The sequence below is a fragment of the Phalacrocorax aristotelis genome, chromosome 6, assembly GCF_949628215.1.
Source record: "Phalacrocorax aristotelis chromosome 6, bGulAri2.1, whole genome shotgun sequence".
NCBI lineage: Eukaryota > Metazoa > Chordata > Aves > Suliformes > Phalacrocoracidae > Phalacrocorax > Phalacrocorax aristotelis.
The window spans coordinates 33,386,364-33,407,733 of NC_134281.1; the positions used below are offsets into that span (position 1 = coordinate 33,386,364).

Here is a 21,370-nt window from a genome sequence, read left to right on the forward strand (position 1 = left end):
TCCCTTCCCCGGAACACCCCCCCCTCCCTCCTCCCTCCCTCCCTCCTCCTTCCCTCCTCCCTCCCTCCTCCTCCAGCAGCCAAAGGGATTTTTTTCCCCTTTCTTTTCTCTCTCTCTCTCCCTCCTTTTTTTTTTTTTTTTTTTGCATTTCCCCCCCCTCCTCCTCCTCCTCTTCCTCCCCGCCGCGGAGCCGGGCGCCAGCGTGAAGGATAAATAAAAAGCGAAGAGGAAGAGGCTGGGGAGGAGGAGGAGGAGGAGGGGGGGGAGGAAAGAAGAAGAAGAAAGCGAGCAAGAAAAGAAAGCGAGGAGCCAGGCGGCCAGCCCAGCCGCGCCGCTCCCGGCAGCCAGGGCAGGAGGCGGCGGCGGAGCGGGGGCCGGCGGCCGGCGATGGATGACCAGCCGCGGCTGATGCACACGCACAGCGGGGTGGGGATGCCGGGGCACCCGGGCCTGTCCCAGCACATGCAGGATGGACCAGGCGGGGCGGAGGGGGAGGCAGGCAGGAAGCAGGACATCGGAGACATCTTACAGCAGATCATGACCATCACGGATCAGAGTTTGGACGAAGCGCAGGCCAGGTGAGAGCGGCGGCCGGTCGCCGCGGAGCCGGAGAAGGGGACGTGGGGGGGCAGGTACCGGGGAAGTTTCGGCCCGGCCTTTGTTGTCCGGCGGGGGCAGCGCGCCCGCCCGCGGGGCGCACCGCGCGGGGACGGGGGTCCCTGCTGCCCAGGAATGTGGGACAGGGGAGGGGACAACAAAAAAGGGGACGAGGTAATTTTTTTCCTTCTTTCCCCCCCTCCCCCCCCTCCCCCCCCCCCCAACTTCGTGGCGGTTTACGGGGGTCCCAGCGGCCCGCGGCCTCCCCCGTCCGTTCCCTCCCCCCAATCCCGCCTCCCCCCGTCATCCTCTTCCCCACCGGGGGTCCCGAACTGGGGCTTGGCCGGGCAGGCGGCCTGGCTTTCCCCAGCCTTTTTGGGGTGGGGGTTAATTCCGGAGGGAGGTGGTTGTTGGAGCGAGCTGGGCTCTGCTTTGGGCTCCTCCGAAAGAGCCCAAAGTGCTGCTCCTTTTTTTTTTATTAGGTGCCTTAATAATGTTCTTTTTTAGGGCCCTTGTAGCGGTGCTATTTTTAAGGCCGTGTTTTTGCGCTTCGAGGATGCACATAGAAGCTTTCCTTTTTTTTTTTCTTAATCGCAGAGGTGTTTAAAAAGGGGAAGAAAGGGCAGCAAAAGCCAGTTACTGAATTGCCCCCGGCTTCAAGAAGCACAACCTAATATGTACCTTCAGAGGTGCTAGCAGAAGTTAAGGGAGGGAAAAAAAATAATCCCCAATTTGAAGGCACGGTTGAAGGAATAAAATAAAAAGTTGCCCTGAATTGCCTGGGGTACAGTTGAAATGTCTTTTGGGCTGCAGAGCTGCTAGGTGTGGTGTCCTTCCCCCTGGCATTCGTGCCCTGAGCTGGAGCAGATTTCCAGGAACAATATATTCTAGCAAAAAGCACCACAAAGCCCCAAAACTGTCTTAGTAAGAACTTCCAGAAGGATAAAAGTACCACCACCACCCCCCCCACCAACCTCAACTTACATCCTCCCCTGCTTGTATAGAGCTCCCGCTTACCGAAAAGGCTTGTTGCTGGGCTGATCTTAAACATTCTTGCAGGGGCAGAGTAGCTGTTCGGAGGATGAGGAGGAAGGAATCATACACTTTCGCCCCGGCCAGACCCGGGGCAGTGAGGGGTTCTTCTTTCTGAAAGTTGCAGGAATTGTGTGTGTTCCTGCCTGGATAATTTAGTGTCGTTAGTCAAATCAATAAAACCAAAGCAGAACAGAGCTAGGAGAAGGCTTTATGGGTTTTTGCCTTGCTGGACTGCTTCAGCTGCTTCCTCACAGTTTTTTAAATCATTATTATTTTTAATTCTGAGCTGCTAAACACAACATATTTATCAGTGATGTTTGCCTTTGCATTGCCTCCATCCATCCTACTATTGCACGGTTGTTTTGCTGCCTCTTTTCTTTTTTTTAATGAAATTTTAGGAAGATGCAAAGTGCCAGTATTATTTGTAAGAGGGCCCCTAAAGCATATGTGTGTGATTTGTGTATACCCAAATGTCTGCGCCCATCTGGGTGTGCTGATAAGGGGGCTCTGTGGTTCTGCAAGGGTATATACCTTTGAGAGACTTCATCAGATATATAAATCTTTTTAACATGTTGTGGGTGGTGGGGTAAGTAGTGTGAATGTTTGCCAGATGTTCACATCATCTTTTGTGTGTAATTTCGGTTGGTAAACAGAAATCCCGTAACCGGTGCCTGCTAGCAACAGCCCCTTTATACAACTAAACCCTTGGCGCAATGATTGTATGGCTTAAGAGAAAATACAAAATCGTACTGTTTCTTTGCCTCAGCGGGCACATGGTAGGTTTTAACACCAACCGATTAAAATCATACCCCCCACCAACCTCTCTCCTTTCCTCAAAATTCACAGAACAGTTGGCTTTGAAATAACGGCAGCTGAAAAGAAAGGCGTTGAATAGCATGCCCTCCCCTTCCCAGAAGTGGGGGGCTATGTTTTTAAATGTGCTTACTGTCCCAATTGCAACAAATTAAATGTTAACACCTGCAAATAAGCTGGGTGTAAGTAGCATGGAGGCAGAGGAATGGCTCGCTCTCTCCATACGTGTGTGTGTCTCTGTGTTCAAGTTGGGCGCTGAAATTCCCTGAATTGGCAGCTCTAAGCCGAGGATGTTTCTAGTGCTGGGGCAAGGGGGGTGGTTATTTCCCCTCTGCCTTGCAGGATGAGGCTAATAAAGTACATGGCTGGGCTTAATATTGGAGGTGGGGGTTGGGGAAAGCCCAATGCTCTCTCTGTGTTGAACAAGGCAGTTGAACTGAGCTTGGCTCCCAAAAGCTACTGGCTTCGGCTCGGCGCGTCGCCTGGCTCGCACTGGCGGTAGGAGCCACTCGGTGGCAAAGGCGACTTTCAAGCCATTCCTAAATTGGCGTAATTCATCTCCTCTGTGTTAGGTAGGTGTCTCAGGTCCTAGTGGGGATGGTGACGGGGCCAAGGGGGCTCAAACATGTCCCCCCTGCCTCTGTCACACGTGCCAGCCGATGTGAATTTGGAAAGTTGTTCCCTGCGGTGACATCCTAACCTCACTCTTCCCTCTTTTCTCTTCTGTCCAGGAAACATGCTTTAAACTGCCACAGGATGAAGCCAGCCCTTTTTAATGTCTTGTGTGAAATCAAAGAAAAAACAGGTAGGAAATCAATGCTCTTGGTTCTTTATTATTTTTCTTTCTGCTCTTTGAGGATTTTATTCCACCAAGTTTGTGGCCCCCCTCCCCATGTAGCAGTATTTAAGCGGGGAGAAGTAACTTGCTGGTATTTAATGCTTCTGGCGGTGGACTTGCATGATGTGGTTTGTGTCTGGAAAGGAAAATATTGTGGTTTAATTTCTATTGTATAGCCTCTCTATTTATTGCTTTTTCTGGAGAGAAGAAAAAATCAAAACCCTTGCAATTTCTCTCTTGCTTTAGTTTCTTCTTTGAGATGTCACTGGTTACAAAAGAAAATACCTGAGTACAGATTAGGGGGGGGAAAAAACCAACAAAATGAAATTGTGCAGTTTTACTACTATTGCTATTCAGGTAAACATAAAGGTTTTGTACTCTTTTCTTGAAGAAAGGGTTAAAATGCTCTTGTCTGCCAATCATCCAGGCTAGCTCACGTAAGAGTGATTGTCAGTTGCCTTTAGTGAAAGCAATATATTAGATTGTTAGTTACTTTAGGGTACTGTTGTTTTATGGCACGGGGTGTTCTCAGGCTTCTAAAGAAGCTAATGGCATGAGAGCATTGGTTCTGCCGTTTCCCACTTTCCAGACCTCCTACCATGTACTAACACACTTATAACACATCCCAGGGGGGCATTTAAATTTTAAAAGCAACAATTAAAAAATAGCAGTCATCAATCAAGGGTGATCTTAAACAACAGATGCTCAGGGAAGGACATTTAGCAACATGCACCACTTATTTATTTATTTGTTGGAATATTTTTTTAATATTAAAAAATGGGGGGGAATGATGAATGATGGAAATTCAGAGTGTGTGTGGGGTTTAACCTCTGCTGTTGGCTTTCTGAGCTGACCAGAGGTAATCGGCAGGCTTTTCCATGGTGATCCAGCTGCCTTGTTTTAGCATGCTGCAAGTACTTGACTTCTCCCCCCCCTCCTTTTACAACGAGGACTGTAACAGTCAATAATTCATATCTAAACCATATAAGCAAGGGCATGACATGAATGAAAGTGACAATAAATATGATTGCACACCCAGTTGATATACATTGATAGTTACACGTAAAAGGGGAACAGCTTTTAGAAACCTGAATCTGGGTCTCTTTTTTTTTTTCTTATATATAAAAAACCTCCTAGTATGAGCAGCTGATTGAAAATACAATTACTTGACTATTGCAATATATATAAAATGACTAAGGGGGCCCTTTGTTAAACGTTGTTTGTGCAGCGTGTAGCCCAGACAAAGCACCTACCGGTGGCATTCGGCTCTGAAGTCCTCGCGGCTGCACGGCTGGCTCTGACCTTACAGAGAGGTCCTTCCTTGTGGAGTTTCCATAATATCAAGCAGTGGGATCAGTATGGGAACCTCCGCAGAGTTCATATGGTGTAACATGAGGGAGTCTGCTTAGAGATAAATTTTATGGGTGGTTTTATAGTCTTTCCCTGTGTGCCACCCCAGAAAAGGAGCCACCAAGTTCCTTGCCTTCCTCTCTCTTTCTCCGTTCATTTGTGTGAGCCAAAGAAAATGTTTGTCTGCCGTTTCTCTGCGTGTATTTGATACTGCATGTGTTGTCTGTGAGGGGGTAACTGGTTAATCCTGGCTCAGCTTTGCCATCGGTGCAGTCACAAAGTTAGGGCATGGGGAATCTGCTAGGGCCAATCCTGGTGGGAAATCCAGGCGGCCTCCTGGATGCTGTGGGGTCCTGGCGAGCTGGGGAGGGATGGGGAGCTGCACAAACCCACAGTGACTGGGTGGGATAATTCCTGTCTGCTAAGGGAAATTGAGAGAGATGGTATAGGGTGAAGTGTGCTGCTGGAAGTAATGGATATTCAGGTGTGGACTGGGGCTGTGTGGTGTAGTTTGTCTTTTTATTTTTTTAAAATTTTATTTGTTGCGGTTGTGCCTGGTTTACTTGGCTACGGGGCCACTGTACAGATGTCTCTGAAGAGGCTGAATTGAGATGGCTTTTGGAGCATTGTTTATCTACCCTCGGATAGGTTTACAGTGAATTATTTTACTTTGCACTCCTCCCCTCTTCCCCATCTGCATCCCCAAAAGTCACACTTTGTGAGGAGGCAAATGGCCAGATGGTTTTGTTTTATTTTTTTAATTATTGCTTTGTTGGCCCAGTGCTAGGAGGAAGTTAGCCTTCTCTGTTCTGGGGCCGCGGGTACTGCCTGCTTCTGTTTGCTTACTTTTTCCTTGCGGGCAGCGGCATGAAAAGTTGAGCCAACTTCTCTCTTCCCACTTTCCATTTTGCTTCCCAGATTTTTGCATGTGTTGCGTTTGAAATCCTGGTGATTGTTTGTGGTCACTGGTGGGTGTTTGAAAGTGCGTGCGTACATCTTCCCCTCGGCGTTATGATGTGCAGAAATGTGCGTTCGGTTACCCTGCTGCCTGATTTAAGTGACTCCAGAGCCTTACGGAGACTTTACCACCGTCTCTTGCAACATTATGGCTAATATTTCATAGTGTTAACGTTGTCTTGAGCAAACCCAAAGTGTCCATAAAGTTCTTAGAAAAAGAGGTTGTCTGTATTGGCCAAAGAGTTCCCTTTTACATGTGGGCTCTTCAGTGATTTTAAAGCATTTATAAACACTTTAAAAAAAAAAAAAAAATGCTTGGTGGGTTGTCTTTTGTCTGCAACCTGCTTTTGGGGTGATGTCTGTTTAATTGTAACAGAAGTTGAGAGTTTTGATCCAAGCGGGAGCAAGTGTGGGGGGAAAACTGCTGCTTAAATATATGTATAAGTTGTTGGTGTTCGTTTGGTGTGTTTTCACTTGCTGTTGGTCGCTTTGTTGCAAGGGAAGGGGCAGGACCGCCTTCAAATGGCTGGCTGGCTTTTTGGAATAATAATTATGGAAATGGGAGGCATTGTTGTCCTAAATACAATTGATTCCTCCGTCAACAGGGATTGAAATCGGAAATTGCATTGCTGATTTATAAAAAAGTTTGAAGGCAAGGGTAGGGGCTCTGTCTTTATGGTGTCCCTGTTCTCCCCCCCCTTGTTTTTTTTCCCCCTCTCTTGGTATTTTTTTTAAGCTGCTCTCTGCATGAGCAGAATAGCTAAGCAGAAGAATCAGGCAAGGCGTACGCAGACGTGGGGTCCTTGGATGGCAAACTGGAAAATATCTGCTGTCAAAACGCAGCAGCATCTATTTCAGCTGTGAACCGTTCCCAACTCCCATCTCGTTCGTTGGGGAGCGGCGGGGAGAGGCTGAGCACAGGATATATGACCATTTAATCTGATTCCTCCTCCTTAAGAGCTTTTCCTATCGTTTCACTTTCTCTGCTCTTTTGGGGGAGGTGAGGGCATTGAGCAAATTCTGCTTCTTAAAGACCCTGACTATGTATTTGAAATGCCCTGATTTTTTTTTTTCTTAGCCCCCTCACCCTTCTGTGTTGAAGGAGTTCAGGGTTAGAAGGAAAATGTACATACCACCATCGGGGGGGAATTTATGAAGTGGAATATTTATAGACAGCACTGATCAGCTGTGCAACTGTTGTTGAATAATAGGTTTGTTTTTTTCTTTTTTTAAATTTAGAACATAATAGCTATATAAGGTGCCTCTTAGTTACCTTTCCCTATGCATTATCTTCACCAAACTTAACTCAAGTCAGATCTTTGGAGGAGGTACGATTTTTTTCCCCCTTCTTTTCTTCCTTAACACCCCTTTGTTCTCCAGCTCTGTGTTCAATTAACACCCCCATTGCAGAACTGTAGTCTTTTTTTTTTAATGTCTGTTACTGTATTTCACTTCTGACACCTCTCTTATTATTCTTGCCTGCTATTTCTCTTTAATATAGCAATTACGATACGGGGTTTCTTTCTTTCTTTCTCCCTCCCTTCTCTCCCCCACCGCCAGCAACTAAAGCCCCACCAAGAGCAGCATGGACAGAAGAGGGGCAGCTGCAGTGTGTGCAGCACCAGTGTTTTTAGGGTGCGGGGCAGAGCTATAAGGGTGGGGTACGCTGACAAGCTCAATGCCCCTTGGATGAAGTTTTTTGCGGGGCAGGATGGGGCAGCTTGCTTTCCTTCCCGCCACCCCAGCCCTTCTCTAGGGTTTCAAACCCTACCCTCCTTAGCCTGCATTTCCACTGAGGTTTCCCAAGATGCAGGGGAGAGTTAAACACTCCGATTTGATTTCAATGCAATTCTTGTACCTAAGGCTTCCTTCTGCTTCTGCAAAAGCTCATAATGAAAGCGCTCGTGCTCCAGCACCAGAGGATCAGGGTCCCGCTCTGCTCTCAGCACGTCCAGCCCTTGCCCGGCTGCTTTCCCTCCTGCCCTTCAAAGGGATATTTATTATTTTTTTTCCTCCAGTTGAAAGGCTTTGAAGGCAAAAGTGATGCTTCTCTCTCCCAGGTGGGCAGGCTCCCTATACGGGCAGGGTGTGCCAGGTCCCTGGTGTGGCTGCCCAGGGGAGAAGTGAAACATCTTGAGAGAGCAGGGCCTCCAGCCGGCCAGCACTGCCCAAGAAAGCCTCTTTACAGCTCACAATTAAATTGCTTCCAGAAACCTGATGTCTTCAAGGGAAAGAAGGGGGATGTGCAAGGGCCTGGAAGGTAAGGTTAGTTTGGGAGAGAAGGCAGCATCTGGGAGACCTTGGGTTGATGGAGGGCTGTACTACCGCAAGAGGAGCAGCCCCTTCTGGGGACTGGCTAGAAGGGAATTAAAACCGGTCACCCTGATGGGAAATGGGACATGTCCCAGTAGGTCCTTGTGTCTGGAAGGAGCAGGGTGTTCATATTTGGACCTGTGTCACTGCAGTGAGTCCTTTTTCCAGGCTTTCGTTTTCTAGCGTGGTGTTGTCCATCACGGATCTGCCAGGAATGTATAGCTCTGGAGGAGTGTGCTTGCAGGGAGATTTCTCTTTTTCCTTTTTAATTTTATATTTTCTTCCTCTCCCCTGGTAGCATGTGGTTGGAGCTCTTTGAACGGAGCAGGCTTAATTAGTTTAATCAAAATTGGTCTCCTGCAATCCTCCAGGGGAGGAGGTGGGAAGCATGGGCTGCCAGCGGGCTCTTTCTCCTACCTCCTCCCCCCCGGCGCTGCCCGCAAAGCGGAGAAACCAGGCCTGGCTCTGGCGTGATGTTACTGCTCCCGAGGGACTCCCCACAATTTGGGGAGTACAGGAGCAAATCTGTTTGGTTTTGTTTCAAGGCTTGTTTTTTGTGTGTGCCTGATGTTGAATAAAGTTTGCTGTGATCACAGCAGACTGGGAGGATGCTTGTGGTGGGTCTGCTGGGTCCCATTGCTCCCTGTCCTGTCTGTTTGCTCTGGGGGATGGATGAGCTCATCCTCCTGCCCGCAACTGCATGTTCCCAAGTATCCCAGCCTTTGGTTGCACCAGCCTCCCCAGGTTTTGGGTAGTGGTGGCTGTTGGGTGCATGTGTCCAGGGAAGGAGGGTGCAGGGGAGGTGCCATGCCAGCAGCCCACTCTTCAGATGCTGCCTGCTGACAGCACCGGACAAGGCACAGAGGAGAAGGAATCTTCATGTTCAGTTAATGCATGACAGAAAAATATCTATATTAACCAGATGCATGCATAAATAACAGCTAACCAGAGCATCCTCTTATGTGAATGTTGGGTGCTTTCCCTGCTGCCACGGGTCTCTTTCCAGTCCATCTCCCCTCTCCTCTATGTGGGCAACAGTTGAAGTGTTGTGGGTGAGTCCAGGGAAAGAGATCTTGTTACTGGGCCTTGTAGCTCCAAACAAGAAACTCGGAAGATCTTTCAGGCCTAAATTTCTCCAGGGAAAACTGGTTCAAGTTCCCTTATTTGAGACTTGCAAAGGGATTTCCCCCTCAGAGCGCTGACTGTCTGTGAGCAGTGCTTTTCTAAACGATCTCAAATGCTAGATTTATTCCTGCTATCAGTGTCGCGCGCTGCGTTCCAGCCCTGGGTTTGAGGGCAGCAGCTGTAAACAAAATGCAGAGAAACTCTGAGACAATTTCATCATGGCTTCCCCCCCCCCCCCCCCAGGAAATTACTGCATGCAGCAATTCTTTAGGGGAGTAGGGTGGTGGTTTAAATGTAAATTGTTTCGTTTGCAGTGAGATACTCTAGGCTATGCTGCTGTTGGTGCTTCTGCTGAATCAGAGCTGTGGATTTTGGGAGGGAGAAGGGAGGAATAGAGGATTCTTCCTCTGCCTTTGCTTCAGCACCTCATTCCCCAGTTTTTCCTTTAATCCAGGAGCTGCTGCCTTCTCTCCTAATGAAGCTCTGCAAGGGGTTTCATGTTTTGGAAATCTGCTGTGAAGCATTTTACAACTTCTTTTTTTTCCCCTGTGCTTGGAGTTGGGGTGCTTTGGGAGGCAGGAGAGCCTGTCCTATTTGCTCTGTGCACTTGAGGGGTGGTTTGCAGCTGGTGCAAGATACCAGGTATGCAGTGGGAGCAGGGGGTGAGTTTGTGTTTGAAGCTGTGGTATTTTCTTTTTTCCACCTTTTGAAGTTTTTTTCATTCCTGCCTTGCATTCCTGTGGCAGTTTTTCTATATAGTGAGTTTCATCCTCCTGGTAACATGTGCTGTGCGTTGTTTTGTGAGTTGCTGTGGGTGAGATGGGCTGCGCAGCCCTGGCTCCATGGTCCCCAGAGCAGGATGCCCCAGTCGAGCTCCATGCTTTTGGGCTGAATCTTTGGGTTTTTGGGTGCTGGGCAGGGAAAAAAGATGCTCCCTTGTGCTCCAAGGATGTGTGCTGTACAGCGCCTAGCACAGAGGGACTTGGTGCTGGGTTGGGGTTTGGAAGGAGGTAATGCGATTTACAGCAATGGATCTGGTTAATAATCTCCAGCAGCTTCTGTATACTCAGGGGCTGTGTGTATTCCCAGCCAGGTGTTTGCAGACCGGATCAATATGGCCCTATTTCCATGGGGCTGTCCATAACCTAATCAACCTTAATCTGCATCCTTTGCCTTCCCCAAACATCTACTCAGATATGATCCTGGTCTGGTTGGACTGGTGAGTGTTCCCTGTGGTGGGAGGAGCTGTCTGTGAATGGTCCGTGGCCCCTGGACTGCCAGCCTGGGGTCACACATGGCACCCCAATGCTGCCAGTGGGTACTGGGTGCCAAGGCTGTACCCTCCACCAAAGCCTGGGCTGTGTGAGCACCCCTGCTTTTGGATGCACTGGATTTTTATAGATGCTGTGTGGCGCTTTGCAGAGCGTGTCATCCCCAATGTGCTCAAGAAGCATTGACATCGGGGGTTTTCCATTAAATCCCTCCTCTCACCATGTCACCTTTGGGGACCATCTGCTGGGAACCCTGTTTGAAACCAAAAATTATGGTTTTGAGGGCTGGGTGGTCAGCAGCTTCTGCTGAAAACTCAGAGGTGTTGTGTCCCCCAGCAACTTAATACAAGGTGGCGGGCGGTATAGGGATAAATTACAGAAAGCCGTGGTGTGAGGAGGCTGTGGGCTGAATACATTAAAACATGGTGTTGTCAGTTTGGCAGCCGGGCTGAGGAGGGACTCGGGTGATACTTTCTCCCCTTGCTGGGGGATCGGTTGGGCTGGAATTATTGTGTTAATTTGAAAAAAAAAAAAAGGCACTGAAGAACTTAATCTCTTGGCCTTGTATCTGTGAGCCCTGCCCCTGTATTTTTATTTTTTTTAAGCCAGAACAGAAAGCTGCCTTTATCAGCTCCTTTTCCTGGTGGTAAAGGCGAGGCGGCAGGAGAACCGGCAGCCCAATGGAGGGGATGGCTGCTGGGGGAAGCCGCCTCACCAGGCTGCTGTGCCTGCTGAGGAGCGGTGGAGGTCACCAGCATGGATAGTGGAAATCCCCTCTGACACCTTGAGCGAGCAGTACGTTGTCACCGTCCTCTCCCTACCCACCCTTTTATTTATAGGGAAGACCTTACCCAAAATAGCTTTTTCACTTGGCCTAAGCTGATGGGCAGTTTCCCACCCCCCTTTTTCTTTTTTGTAAATACACTGATAATTTGAAACCCCTTGGAACAGCCAATGCTGTGAGGAGCCACACTAATCTAAAATTATAACTTTGCCATTTCACTTCAGCCTTGGTGAAAAATGAGAGGAGCTGCCTTCGCAAGTGGGATCAGCCTGTCTAAATGCTGGCGGCCAGATTTTTGTTTCTCACCCAAGTGCAAGCCCAGAAACTCAGTTCATCATTTCCACATCCCATTTTTGATTTCACAGGCAGCGTTTTGTAATGCCGTGTTATCAGAAGAGGAAAATCAAGTTTCTCTCCTGGTTGGATAACATTTTCAAATTCCAGAGTGATGCCGATTAACAAAATTAGCTGTGGCAGGTTAACTGGCAAAAATACCCTTCCAGTTGTGAAGTGTTTGTTGCCAGTCGCTGCTCCGTTCCCAACTCCAGCGGTCCCAATCCCAGACACACCTCTGCAGCGCGGGGATTTTTCTCTCTTAATTCAGTGCAACTGGTTCTTTTGACATTTGATATTTACAAGGCTGGAGCCAAAATGAAAGTGAATATGCCCATAAGTCTCAGAAAATAGGCATTTCTAATTTCAACATTAGTGTTTCAAAACTGAAGTGGCTGGTGGGTGTACCTTTGCTTGTTTATACACAGCTGCCTTTTTTCTTTTCCTTCCCTGTGCAGTGATTCTCTAGTGAAATATTAAGAATGATACAATATCTGGAGCCTGTGGATGGATTGTTCTCTGGCTTTAAGATTTGAATTTGGCTTTTAACTCTAAGCCTCTAATGTTAAAAGGTTTTAACTTAGTCTTTTTTTGTTTTGGAGAGGCATGTTTATGTGCAAAATGATTATTGCAATAAAATTATTGCAAATTATTGTAATATTCATACTATTGCAATAATATGATTATTGCAAATCTCTAGACAAAAGGCACAGTTCACAGGCTAAAAGAAATGAGTTGGAAGGAGTTGCTGCCATCGATCCTGACTGGATAGCACAGGACACAGCCTCCGTGGTACATTTTGTGTGAAGCTTGTGCTTTGCAGAAGGGTGTTTGGCCTTGTGTATGAAAGTTGCAGGCAGTAGGACGTGCTTCACCACCCTGGTGGAGGTGGTGTTTTGAAGGTCTGTGACCCTTGCTTTGCAAGGAGCCACCTATTTATTTCTGATCTGAATTTGTCAAGCTTCTGCCTGCCGCACTGTGCTGTGCATGTGCCTGCTGAGAGCCTGCCGCGGCCCTGCTCTCGGTGCAGTTGTGTGTCTGGGGGGAGCAGGTGGCAGGAATGGTGTTTTCGGCAAATGTATTATTCCCCTGGAAAATCCTGGCTGTTAGATCTGGTCAGCAGATGTGAAGTGTTGATCGGTATTGGTGGTGGGAAGGAGAGTTGCAATATCCTTCGCTAATGGAGAAAAACCCAAGGAGCAATTCCCTGATTTACGCTTTCGGCGATGTGAAATGAAGCAGTCTGAAGCGCTTTGCTCAGCAAGCTCTTAGCAGACTGCTTCTTCCTTCCTATTTCATGTAAAATTTTCTAAAGAGGCTGTTTCTCATTTGTCACTGGGTGGGCAGAGTTGGCTAGGAGTATATGGAGCCCCTTAAATGCATCTGGAGGCACAAAACATTGTGCATGGGAGAAGGGACCAAGCAGCGCCTGCTGTAGCTCGCTCTGAAGCCCCAGTGCAATTCTGTCCCCAAGCGGCTGAAAAGGTCATTTAGCACAATAATAAATGTTAGTTTAGCTGGTTTTTTTTTTACACTCCCTCAAATAGTCAAATTAACATCCTTCCTCTGCCACTGGAGCTTCTGAAGGGGGTGTCCTGAGAAGGATTATCAGTAGGAGCGCCTGGGCCCAGGCTGTTCTTTTCCCGGAGGTCCTCGGCTGCTATTTGCACATCCCGGGGTCTGACTGCTGCTGGCATTTCCCCCGTTGGGTGGAATTTACTTTCTGCTTGGCGAGGGCATTGGGTAACATTTGCGCACCTGGGCTGCTTAAGCTGCAGAGGGGCTGGGGGGGATGCAGTGGAGAAGGTCAGGGGTCTCTGCTTTTCTTATGGGCAGGAGGGAGCAGGGAGAATGGCTGATCAGCATTGTGTCCTCTACCTAGGCAGCAAGCAGGAGGGGAAAACTGATGTGATGTAGGGTAATGGTACCTGTGCAGCCACCTGGAGCTTGCACTGATGTTGGGTGGATGCGGGGTTGGCCCTGGCTGTGGACAGCTCAGACCCTGCTCGATGTCCTCTTGTGGTAGGCAGATTGGTTGGGCAGTGGGTGCTTGGTTGGTTTTTATTGTGGCAAGGGGTTTTGTATTTCCATTTGGATAGGTTTGCAGTATGTGCCCAGGAGTCATACAGCCCGGGGGGAGCGGATTTCTCCTTGGAAATGGCTCTTCTGCATCCAGGTCTAGAAAGCTGTGGGGCCCTGGCCTGTGGACTCTTGGGGGTAGGACATGTGCAGCAGCACAATGGCATGGCTGGAGGTTTAGGGAGACTATTCCAAGGGTAAACATGGATCATTTACCATGAAAAACGTACAAGAATATGGAAGGAGATATGACACAGTGAGGGTTGGTGGTAGGGGAAGTCCCCGGTCTTTTCCATGCTGCCAAGGCAGGTGGCAAAGTCCATGTGGGTGGAAGAACAGATTTTTATTTCCCTTTTTCTGCCATGTACCTGCTCAAGCAGGGGGGTTGGACAAGATGATCTCCAGAGGTCCCTTCCAACCCCTACCATTCTGAATCTACATTTGGTTAGGCTTTGGAAAAGTCATTTCCCTAGTGCCCGGTCAGGAGCCAAGTGCATGCTGGTCCTGTGTGCCAAGACACATGACTGCAGGCAAGGGGGTGGATGGACCTGCTTCATTGTACATAGGCTGCAACTGAGAAAGGAGCCATGCAAGCAGGAGAGGTCCCTGTGGTTTGTGTTCGAAAGGAGCTCCATTAGGATAATTTTTAAGCTCCTGTTCAATCAGAAGGCTGCCTGCTGATAAAGAAGGAAACTGCTTGCACAGAACCTGGGAGTCCCTGGGGTGTGTGGTGGGTCTCCAGTCCCTTTCACTGTTTTATTGCTTTTGTCCTTTGGGGTATGCTGGGTCTGCTGCCCTGGACTCCTGTTGGCACCTTTGGGTGGTGATGCTCTCCTCCTTTGTGCAGATCTTTCCAAGGATCTCCTTGGCCTCTTGGCCATCGCATGCATTCAGCAGCCTGCTGCCTTCCTCCTGCCACATCTTCCTCTGTGCAGGCACTGGTGCTGGGTCTGACCCTGGTCAATGATTGTCCTTGTGGGCTCCCTGGGGGTAAGCCTGGCCCTGCTGTTCTCCAGAGGGCTCTCCTAAGTGAGGAGTGTGGAGGAGACCTAAATGAAGACCAAATGAGAACCATATAGAGACAAATGGGAATCAGATTTAGGAAGCAGATGAGACAACTCTTTGGAAGGGGCAGGGGGGCTGTTCGCTTTAATCAGTCTCCTTGGGCTTCAGGCAATAACAAAGCAGATTTGTTTTCTTTTACCTTTCTTCCCCCAGTCTCTTTTTCCCTCTGTTCCTCTGACTGGCTGTTCTCAAAATAGCCCTGGATCCAGCAGCACCAGCATTTCCTCACTGAGCTCTCACCTTCTGCAGATGGGATTACTGGCCAATCCAGCTGACATCTTGTCCATTTTTTTTTCCCCTTCCTCTTTCTGGTTCTCCCTGTCGGGAGAGCCTGTTGCCTCAAGACAGGCTGCCTCTGCTGGGCTGCTGGAGACAGGTCCCTCCTGCTGCCAGAGGAGCTTTTTGGACTTCCTTGAGTGAGTGGTGGAGAAAACTCCAAATGGGCTGAGGTTTTGTCTGCATGGTTGGTTTGTCCTAGCATACTTCACTGTGTAATTCAGAGGCAGTCCCCAGGGCCTGGCCATGCTTGGAGAAGATCAAAGTTTCTCTGTTGGAGGTCTTGGGTAGTGCCTCTGAGATGCTCAAGTTACCTCCTGACATGCACTCCTCCAGGACTCTGTGGTAGCTGGTGGCTGAAAGGGAGGACCCTGTGTTCCTGGCTTCTGCAGATGGGTTGTTTCCCTGCAGAAATGCACTGCTTTCCCCTTCCTCCCTCTCTTCTCCCTGGTCATTGTCTCTGTGCGCAGCTGGTGGGTCCTGGGAGGACTGAGGCCATATGTAGTTGTGGGTCAGTAAAGCTAAGTCTTTGATCCCTTCCGCTTCGAAGGGTCTTGGTGGTGAGTACTCACCTTTCCAAGAAGAGAGGCCAGTCTGGAGCTGGGATTAGTGGTTCCCATGACAATCTCTGTAGCTATCGTGTCCTGTGCTGCGCACCACACAAGGAATGAAGTTTTTCCCACCTTGAAGAGGAACATGTGCCCTGCCTGCTGCTGTGTGCTTGGTTGGGGAGGTCTTGCCAGTGCCTTCTGTGGCTGGGCTGCTCTGCTGCACGTGGCTTTTGTGGTGATGTCCCAGGCAAAGCTTTCTTGTAGAGTTGTTTTTTTATTTGCTGATGGCTAGTAGAGAGACAAGGAATCTGGGGTAACCTCCAGCATGTCCTAGTGGATTACTTTCAGGTGCTCTCTTTGGTTTTGAAACCCACTTAATCTCTGTCTTAAGTAGGATTCCCCATCCTGGAGAGTAAGTTCACCCACTCTGCTGGGATATGCTGGGAAGGCTGGTGCTGAACAGCCTCCAGTATGACCCTTGGATTTCCAACTGCTCATGCCTCAGGCAGAGACTTTCAAGGTGGCAGAGACACAGCTGTGTTCCCAGCCAGCCCATGGGCCTGTGAGTCCCATCCTGTGTTCAGTGGGTGATGGTCGTACAGTGTGGTGGGGTGGTTTGTGTGGGGCGTGCTCAGCAGGTCTCTTGTGAATGCTGCAGAATTACATGTACAATTGTAGTAATTTTCCTCTGTGGCCTGGCACATCTCATGCATGGGCTTTGCCGATAATCCTTGATGGAGGCTGTGCCCGATCCCAGTGCAGGCATCGTAGCTACTTGGCAAGAGCCATTCGGGAGAAAGTTTGTGGTGGCTTTGCTGCCCAGGAGGGGCTGATTTAATTAAATGTTTGAAAGGCTACCACAAGGCTTTCCAGTTGCAAACTGGTTTGGCTTTGCTCGCAGAGTGAAGCAAAGGAGCTGAGCATGCCCTGTGGTGGCTTTTCCAAAGTCCCTGAGGTCGGCACAAGGGAAATTGCTTCCGTTGCAGCCTAGGGTGAGCCTCCTCCCTTGTTCGGCATGGCAGAAATCATGGTTGTAAACCTTCACCCCCAGTATGTAACCACACTGAGGCAATTTGTCTCCCCCAGCTCATGCAGGTGGGTGCATGGGGGGCTGGAGAGGACACAGGTGCTTTGGTGCCCTGGATGCACCACAAAGGTCCCTGTCCTGTGCTGTATTTCATCTTCCCGTACTCCCAGAGAGGTCTGTGTGTAAGATACTACTTGCTGCCAGCAAGCTTCCCTTTAACTGTGCCACGGTGAGGCTTTTTACAAAAATTTTATTTTATTAGGAAATTCCCATTTGGTTGCTTTAAAAAGCAAGCCCTTGTGGCTGGCCCCTGGCCCGCTGCTAACAGATTTGTTTGAGAAAAGGCTGGGTTGGCATCCTGCTTTATTGAACATGCCTCCTGGGAAGGCGGTTTGAATATCCTTCTGTCTCCTCGGAGCAGGGAGCTCTCAGGACTGCCTGCCGCCATGGGGATGGGGAATGCTCTCCTCTCCCTTTCCCTCCCACCCCTTCCCCTTGTTCAAGCCTCCCTTTTTTTTTGTTGGAGGAGAGAGAGTGCTATGCACCGTGCGTCCTGCTCCATGCAGCTTTTCTCTTTCCCCACGGAGTTCATCCAAAGTTCGTATCCAGACGATGAACAAAGTAGCTCAGACCTTTTCCTGACTCCTCACCCTTTGTCCTCATCACTTAGTGACAGACAGGAATCAAATGCCACAGACAGGCTGACGGGACAGGGCTGTGTGAAAGTCCTTGGAGGAGGAGGAGGTGGAGTGGAGCAGTGCTGGGTAGACGGGGAGCTCATGTTTAAACTCTTCTCCCCCACCCTGGGTAAAGAGCAGAGCTGCTTTTACTTTGAAGGGCAGAGGGGGAGGTGCAACATTTTTTTTTGGCAGAAACCGGATAAATTTTTAGTGACAATAGATGTAGGGAAGAAGGACCGGATGGAGTTAGCCTCAGTGTTTAGCACTGGGTGTGTCTCCCGTCGGGAGCAGGGGAAGGAAGGGGCTATAGGCCATTACAGATTGGACGGATGGAGGCTGCTGGTCTGCCAGTATCACCTCTCTGCTGGAGGCTTTGTCGTAGGGAAGTGGGGGTGCACAGTCCCAGTCCCCATCCGTTTAAGGGCTGCATTGCTCTGGCTTGGTCTTCCATCTCACCAAGAAAGGTGGCTTGGTCTGGTCTTGGCTTGGTCTTCCATCCTGCCCAGCTTCAGGGCTCCCTTCTGGGCAGTGGGTGGTACCACACTGAGGGTGCAGGGGAGCAGGGTTTAATGTGAGAGCCTTCCCTGTGCCAGCAGGCAGCATGCACAGGCTGGTTTAACTGGGCAGCTACCTGGGTTGGGCTTGCTGCTACCAAAAGCTGGGAAGGGAGTGTTTCCCAAGCTGGCATTCAGGGCACTCAGGAGACTTGGTTCAGCCTGTCAGGAAGGGAAAAGAACAATTTAGCCTGTTTGTTCCTTAGTACTTGTCTAACTCATTTAGCTGTCAGAATTGGGATGACTTCTGACCGGTATTTATACATCTTCCAGATGTCCTCCCCACCATTCACCTTCTTTCTTTTTTAAATGAAAAATAATGACATCTAAATGTCTGGAAGTCCCAGATGAGGAAAGGATGGCAGCACCTCATGGCAGAGATTTTGTGGGGGCTTTTATGGAAGCTGGGTTGGCTGTAGCACCAAGTTTGGCAGAGGTTGGAGAGTAAGGATCTCAGAAGCATCCAGGCAGAGGAGTTCTCCACAAAATGTATAGTGACCCTTTGCTAAGAGCTGTTCCTCAAGAGGTGTTGTGATCCTGCAGAGATGTGCTGGGCCAGGGGTCCATTCCAGTCCTGGATCTTCTCATGACTGAATGCCTCACGTCTGTGGAAAGCAAGGACCTTCCCCATGGTCTCTGAAGGGGATCCTCCTGGTGCAGACAAGTGGCTGCAGCCTCCTATAACATATTACCTGTTAAAGTGTCCGGAGCAAGCTCCAGAGATGCGATGCGAGGCGGTGCTGGGGGCTTCCAGGGCCACCCTATTGGCAGGGAGATGTGGATATCTCTTGTGTAGACAAACTCCATGCCTGGATTTCAAGGCACAATATATGATTGAGCAGGGAGGGGAAACGTTGCTGTCATAAATGCTTCTTTGCAAGTCCTTTTCTGTTTAGTCCTTAAATCCTGGAAAGTACCCTGGAAGCTGTGGGTGAGAGGAGGATCTCTTGGGTTCAGTCTGCATGTGGAGAGAGACTGCTCACAGCTTAAATGAGCAAAAGCAATGTTTCCTCTGTTGGCAGAAGAGAAACCAACTTGCTTAGTGAGTCCCAGGACTGAGCAGGAAGCTGGGGTGCTCAGCTCACCCCAAGGCACAGCAGGCTGAGTCTCTGTCCCCAGCCCTTGCTGCAGCATCCCTGGCTGTTCTCATTAATACCGTGCTGCTGGCTGCCAGGGGTGCTTTTAGGGGTCATCTTGAAGGCAGCAGGAAGGGGCTGGGGAGGTCCAGGTTTTACCTTCTCTTATTTGCTGATTTTGCAGAGCTTGCTGATCTGGGCCCTGGCCAGCTCTTCTGACTCACAGGAATCATCTCACAAGTCTCCTACACCCTCTATTACCTGATCTGAGGGCCTCCCGGCATGTTGGCTCTCGCTGCCGTGCCATTGCAGAGCAGCGGCTGTGAAGAGCTGTGCATTTGTGTAGCATGCGTCTTCTGCCGGCTGCTGCAGCGGGTGGTGCTGGAAGGGAGCAGAGCCTGGATCTCCCCATCACACTTTGCAATGCATGGTCCCTTTGCTAGGGACCATCTTTCCTGACCCTGCAGACAGTCTCTAAATTGATTGCGAGGCAAAATAAAGATCTTGCTTGTTCGGAGGAGCAAGCTTGATGGCTTTGTTTTTAACCTGTCCCTTGTGTTGCTGGTAGCAGCAGTACTGGGTGCTGTAGGGGAGGTAGTTTGGGGTGTCCACTTGCCTCTCCCTTGGTTGCTGTAGGGCTGCTATGTTTCTGTTCATAAATGCAACAAATTGGACCTGGAGGAGGATTGGGGTGAACCACAGGCTCCTTCCAGCTCTCCCTGTCTTGGGTAAATGCACTTCATCGCAGGAGGAGACCAAAGTTGAGTCAAAACTCCATGCCTTGATGCTGCAAACCCTGATGTCCCTATTGAGCAAAGGTGGGTGTGAGACACGCTTGGAAATCCCCCACATTGCAATCTGGGAAGTCTCCCGGAGTTCCTGACTTGCCTGTTCTGTGAATTTTTTGCACGCAGCTTTACCTCCTCACCCCTTTAGGGAAGCAGCTGGGGCGTGTTCCCATCCCAACCTCATACCCCTGTGAGGTGCTTGGTTTGGCAAAGGGCTGCTGTTGCATCAGGCCAGGCTGCGCCCAGCAAGTGCAGGGGGAAAGTCTCTGCTTGTGGCAGGAGCATCACTCAGAAAGAGTTCAATATTGTGGCTTCTCTGGGTGCTTGGGGAGGTCTGTGTTTTTGTGGCTTGTTTCCATGTGCCGCACATGAAATTTATCTCCCATGGGTCCTGGTGACATGCAAGATTAGGGTGTTTTGGTGGCTCTCTGGCCTGTGGCTGCCAAGGCATGTGTGATGATGCGCAAGCGGTTTGTATCTTGTATTAAGCTTGCAGGTACCTAGTGGAGAGCTTAAGAGAACAGGATGTTTGTGGTTTGATAGGATCAGGGACTTTCATTCCCAGTGAGCTATGGAGCAAACACTTCCTCTAGTCTGTGTGCCCATGGACACCCTGGCTTGGTACAGTGGCAGGGAGGCGTTTTTGGACTATGAGCAGTGTTGGTGTGGCTCCTTGTTGTGAGACGGGGAGCTGTTGAGGTGCCTCACCTGGCCAGAGGAGCAAAGGAGTGGGAGCAGCCTTGTGCAGGACTGGGTGGTGGAGAAACTGCGCTCTCCCCTCTTGCAGAAGGGTTAAGCGAGTGGCAGGGTGCACTGCTCTGGGGCAGCAGCTGAGGTTAGGGTCTCCCCCAGCCTGAGCCTCCCACTTGTGGGGCCTCGGTGCAGCCTGTTGCTAGAAGGGGAAGGTGATGTCCTCAAAAGCCTTTCCAGGTGACTTAGGCACTGCTTTTTTTACCACCTTTTCAGCAGAACTGGAGACCCAGGTCTGGTGAAAATTACCTGCGTGTTTGCAGCTGTGGGCTCCCCTTGACAGGAGCCTGTGTGCATGGGTCCTCCCCATCAGAAGGGATTTGGGGTGTGGGGGGATTTACTGTCTGCCTTGATGTGGTCCCTATCATACATCCCAGACTCATCAAGCACAACAGTGTCCTGCAAAATGTGTGGTGTGTGTGGAGCTGGCCCCAGAGCCGATCTCTTGTGCTGTCTCCCCTTACCCCTGCTTGCCTCCTCTGTGGCAGTGCCTTTGTCAGTCAGCCAGAAACCTGCAGCGCTGCAGCCAGCCTCCCTGAAGTGCCAGCGATGCTGCATTCGGGTCCCGGCCCCCCTCCCCGCCTCTGCCCCAGCATTTATCAGCAACCTCCCTTCCCTCTCAGCCGCCAAATTCTTTCTCCGTGCCGTCATTCTCCGGCCAGAAGCCGCCCCGTCCCTGCTCTCCCTCCCTCCGAAACCAGCCCAGAACTGCTGGGCAAACATTTTGCCTGTTGTTATTACAGTATTCCCATCTGCATACTTAGTCATAAACCCCTTTTAATTCCAGCCTTTTTCTGGGGCGGGGTTAAGAGTTCAAACCCATCATTTTTCTTTTGGGGCTGGAGGCTTACAAAAGCAGCCTGCGGCGAGATTGTTTGGGAGGATGGGACTGGGAGCGAGTTTAGTGAGAGGGAAGGGGTGGTGGTGAGGAGGGGGGGTTGCACACAGGGGTGCTGGCTGTGCAGCCCCCGCTCCCCAGGGAAGGCTTTGGCTGAGCTTTGTGTGGGGCTGGCTGTGGCAGCGGGGTGCTCTCTGCCAACCCCCCCTTCTCCTTTCCCTTTCCTGCAGCTCGTTGGGAAGCCAGAGGTGGATGGGGCTGGCCCCTTAG

At 50.0% G+C, this 21,370-nt stretch overlaps 1 protein-coding gene across 2 annotated transcripts in view; it reads left to right on the forward strand.

The window, feature by feature from the left end:
• The first annotated feature begins 202 nt into the window (after positions 1–202).
• PBX1 (PBX homeobox 1) overlaps positions 203–21,370 on the forward strand; it is a 131,874-nt gene continuing 110,706 nt past the window's right edge. For both annotated transcript variants that reach the window (XM_075097000.1, XM_075097001.1), the window contains exons 1-2: positions 203–578; positions 3,177–3,250. In XM_075097000.1, the coding sequence (XP_074953101.1) occupies positions 388–578; positions 3,177–3,250 (265 nt within the window). In that variant the 5' untranslated portion in view covers positions 203–387. The remainder of the gene's footprint in view (positions 579–3,176; positions 3,251–21,370) is intronic.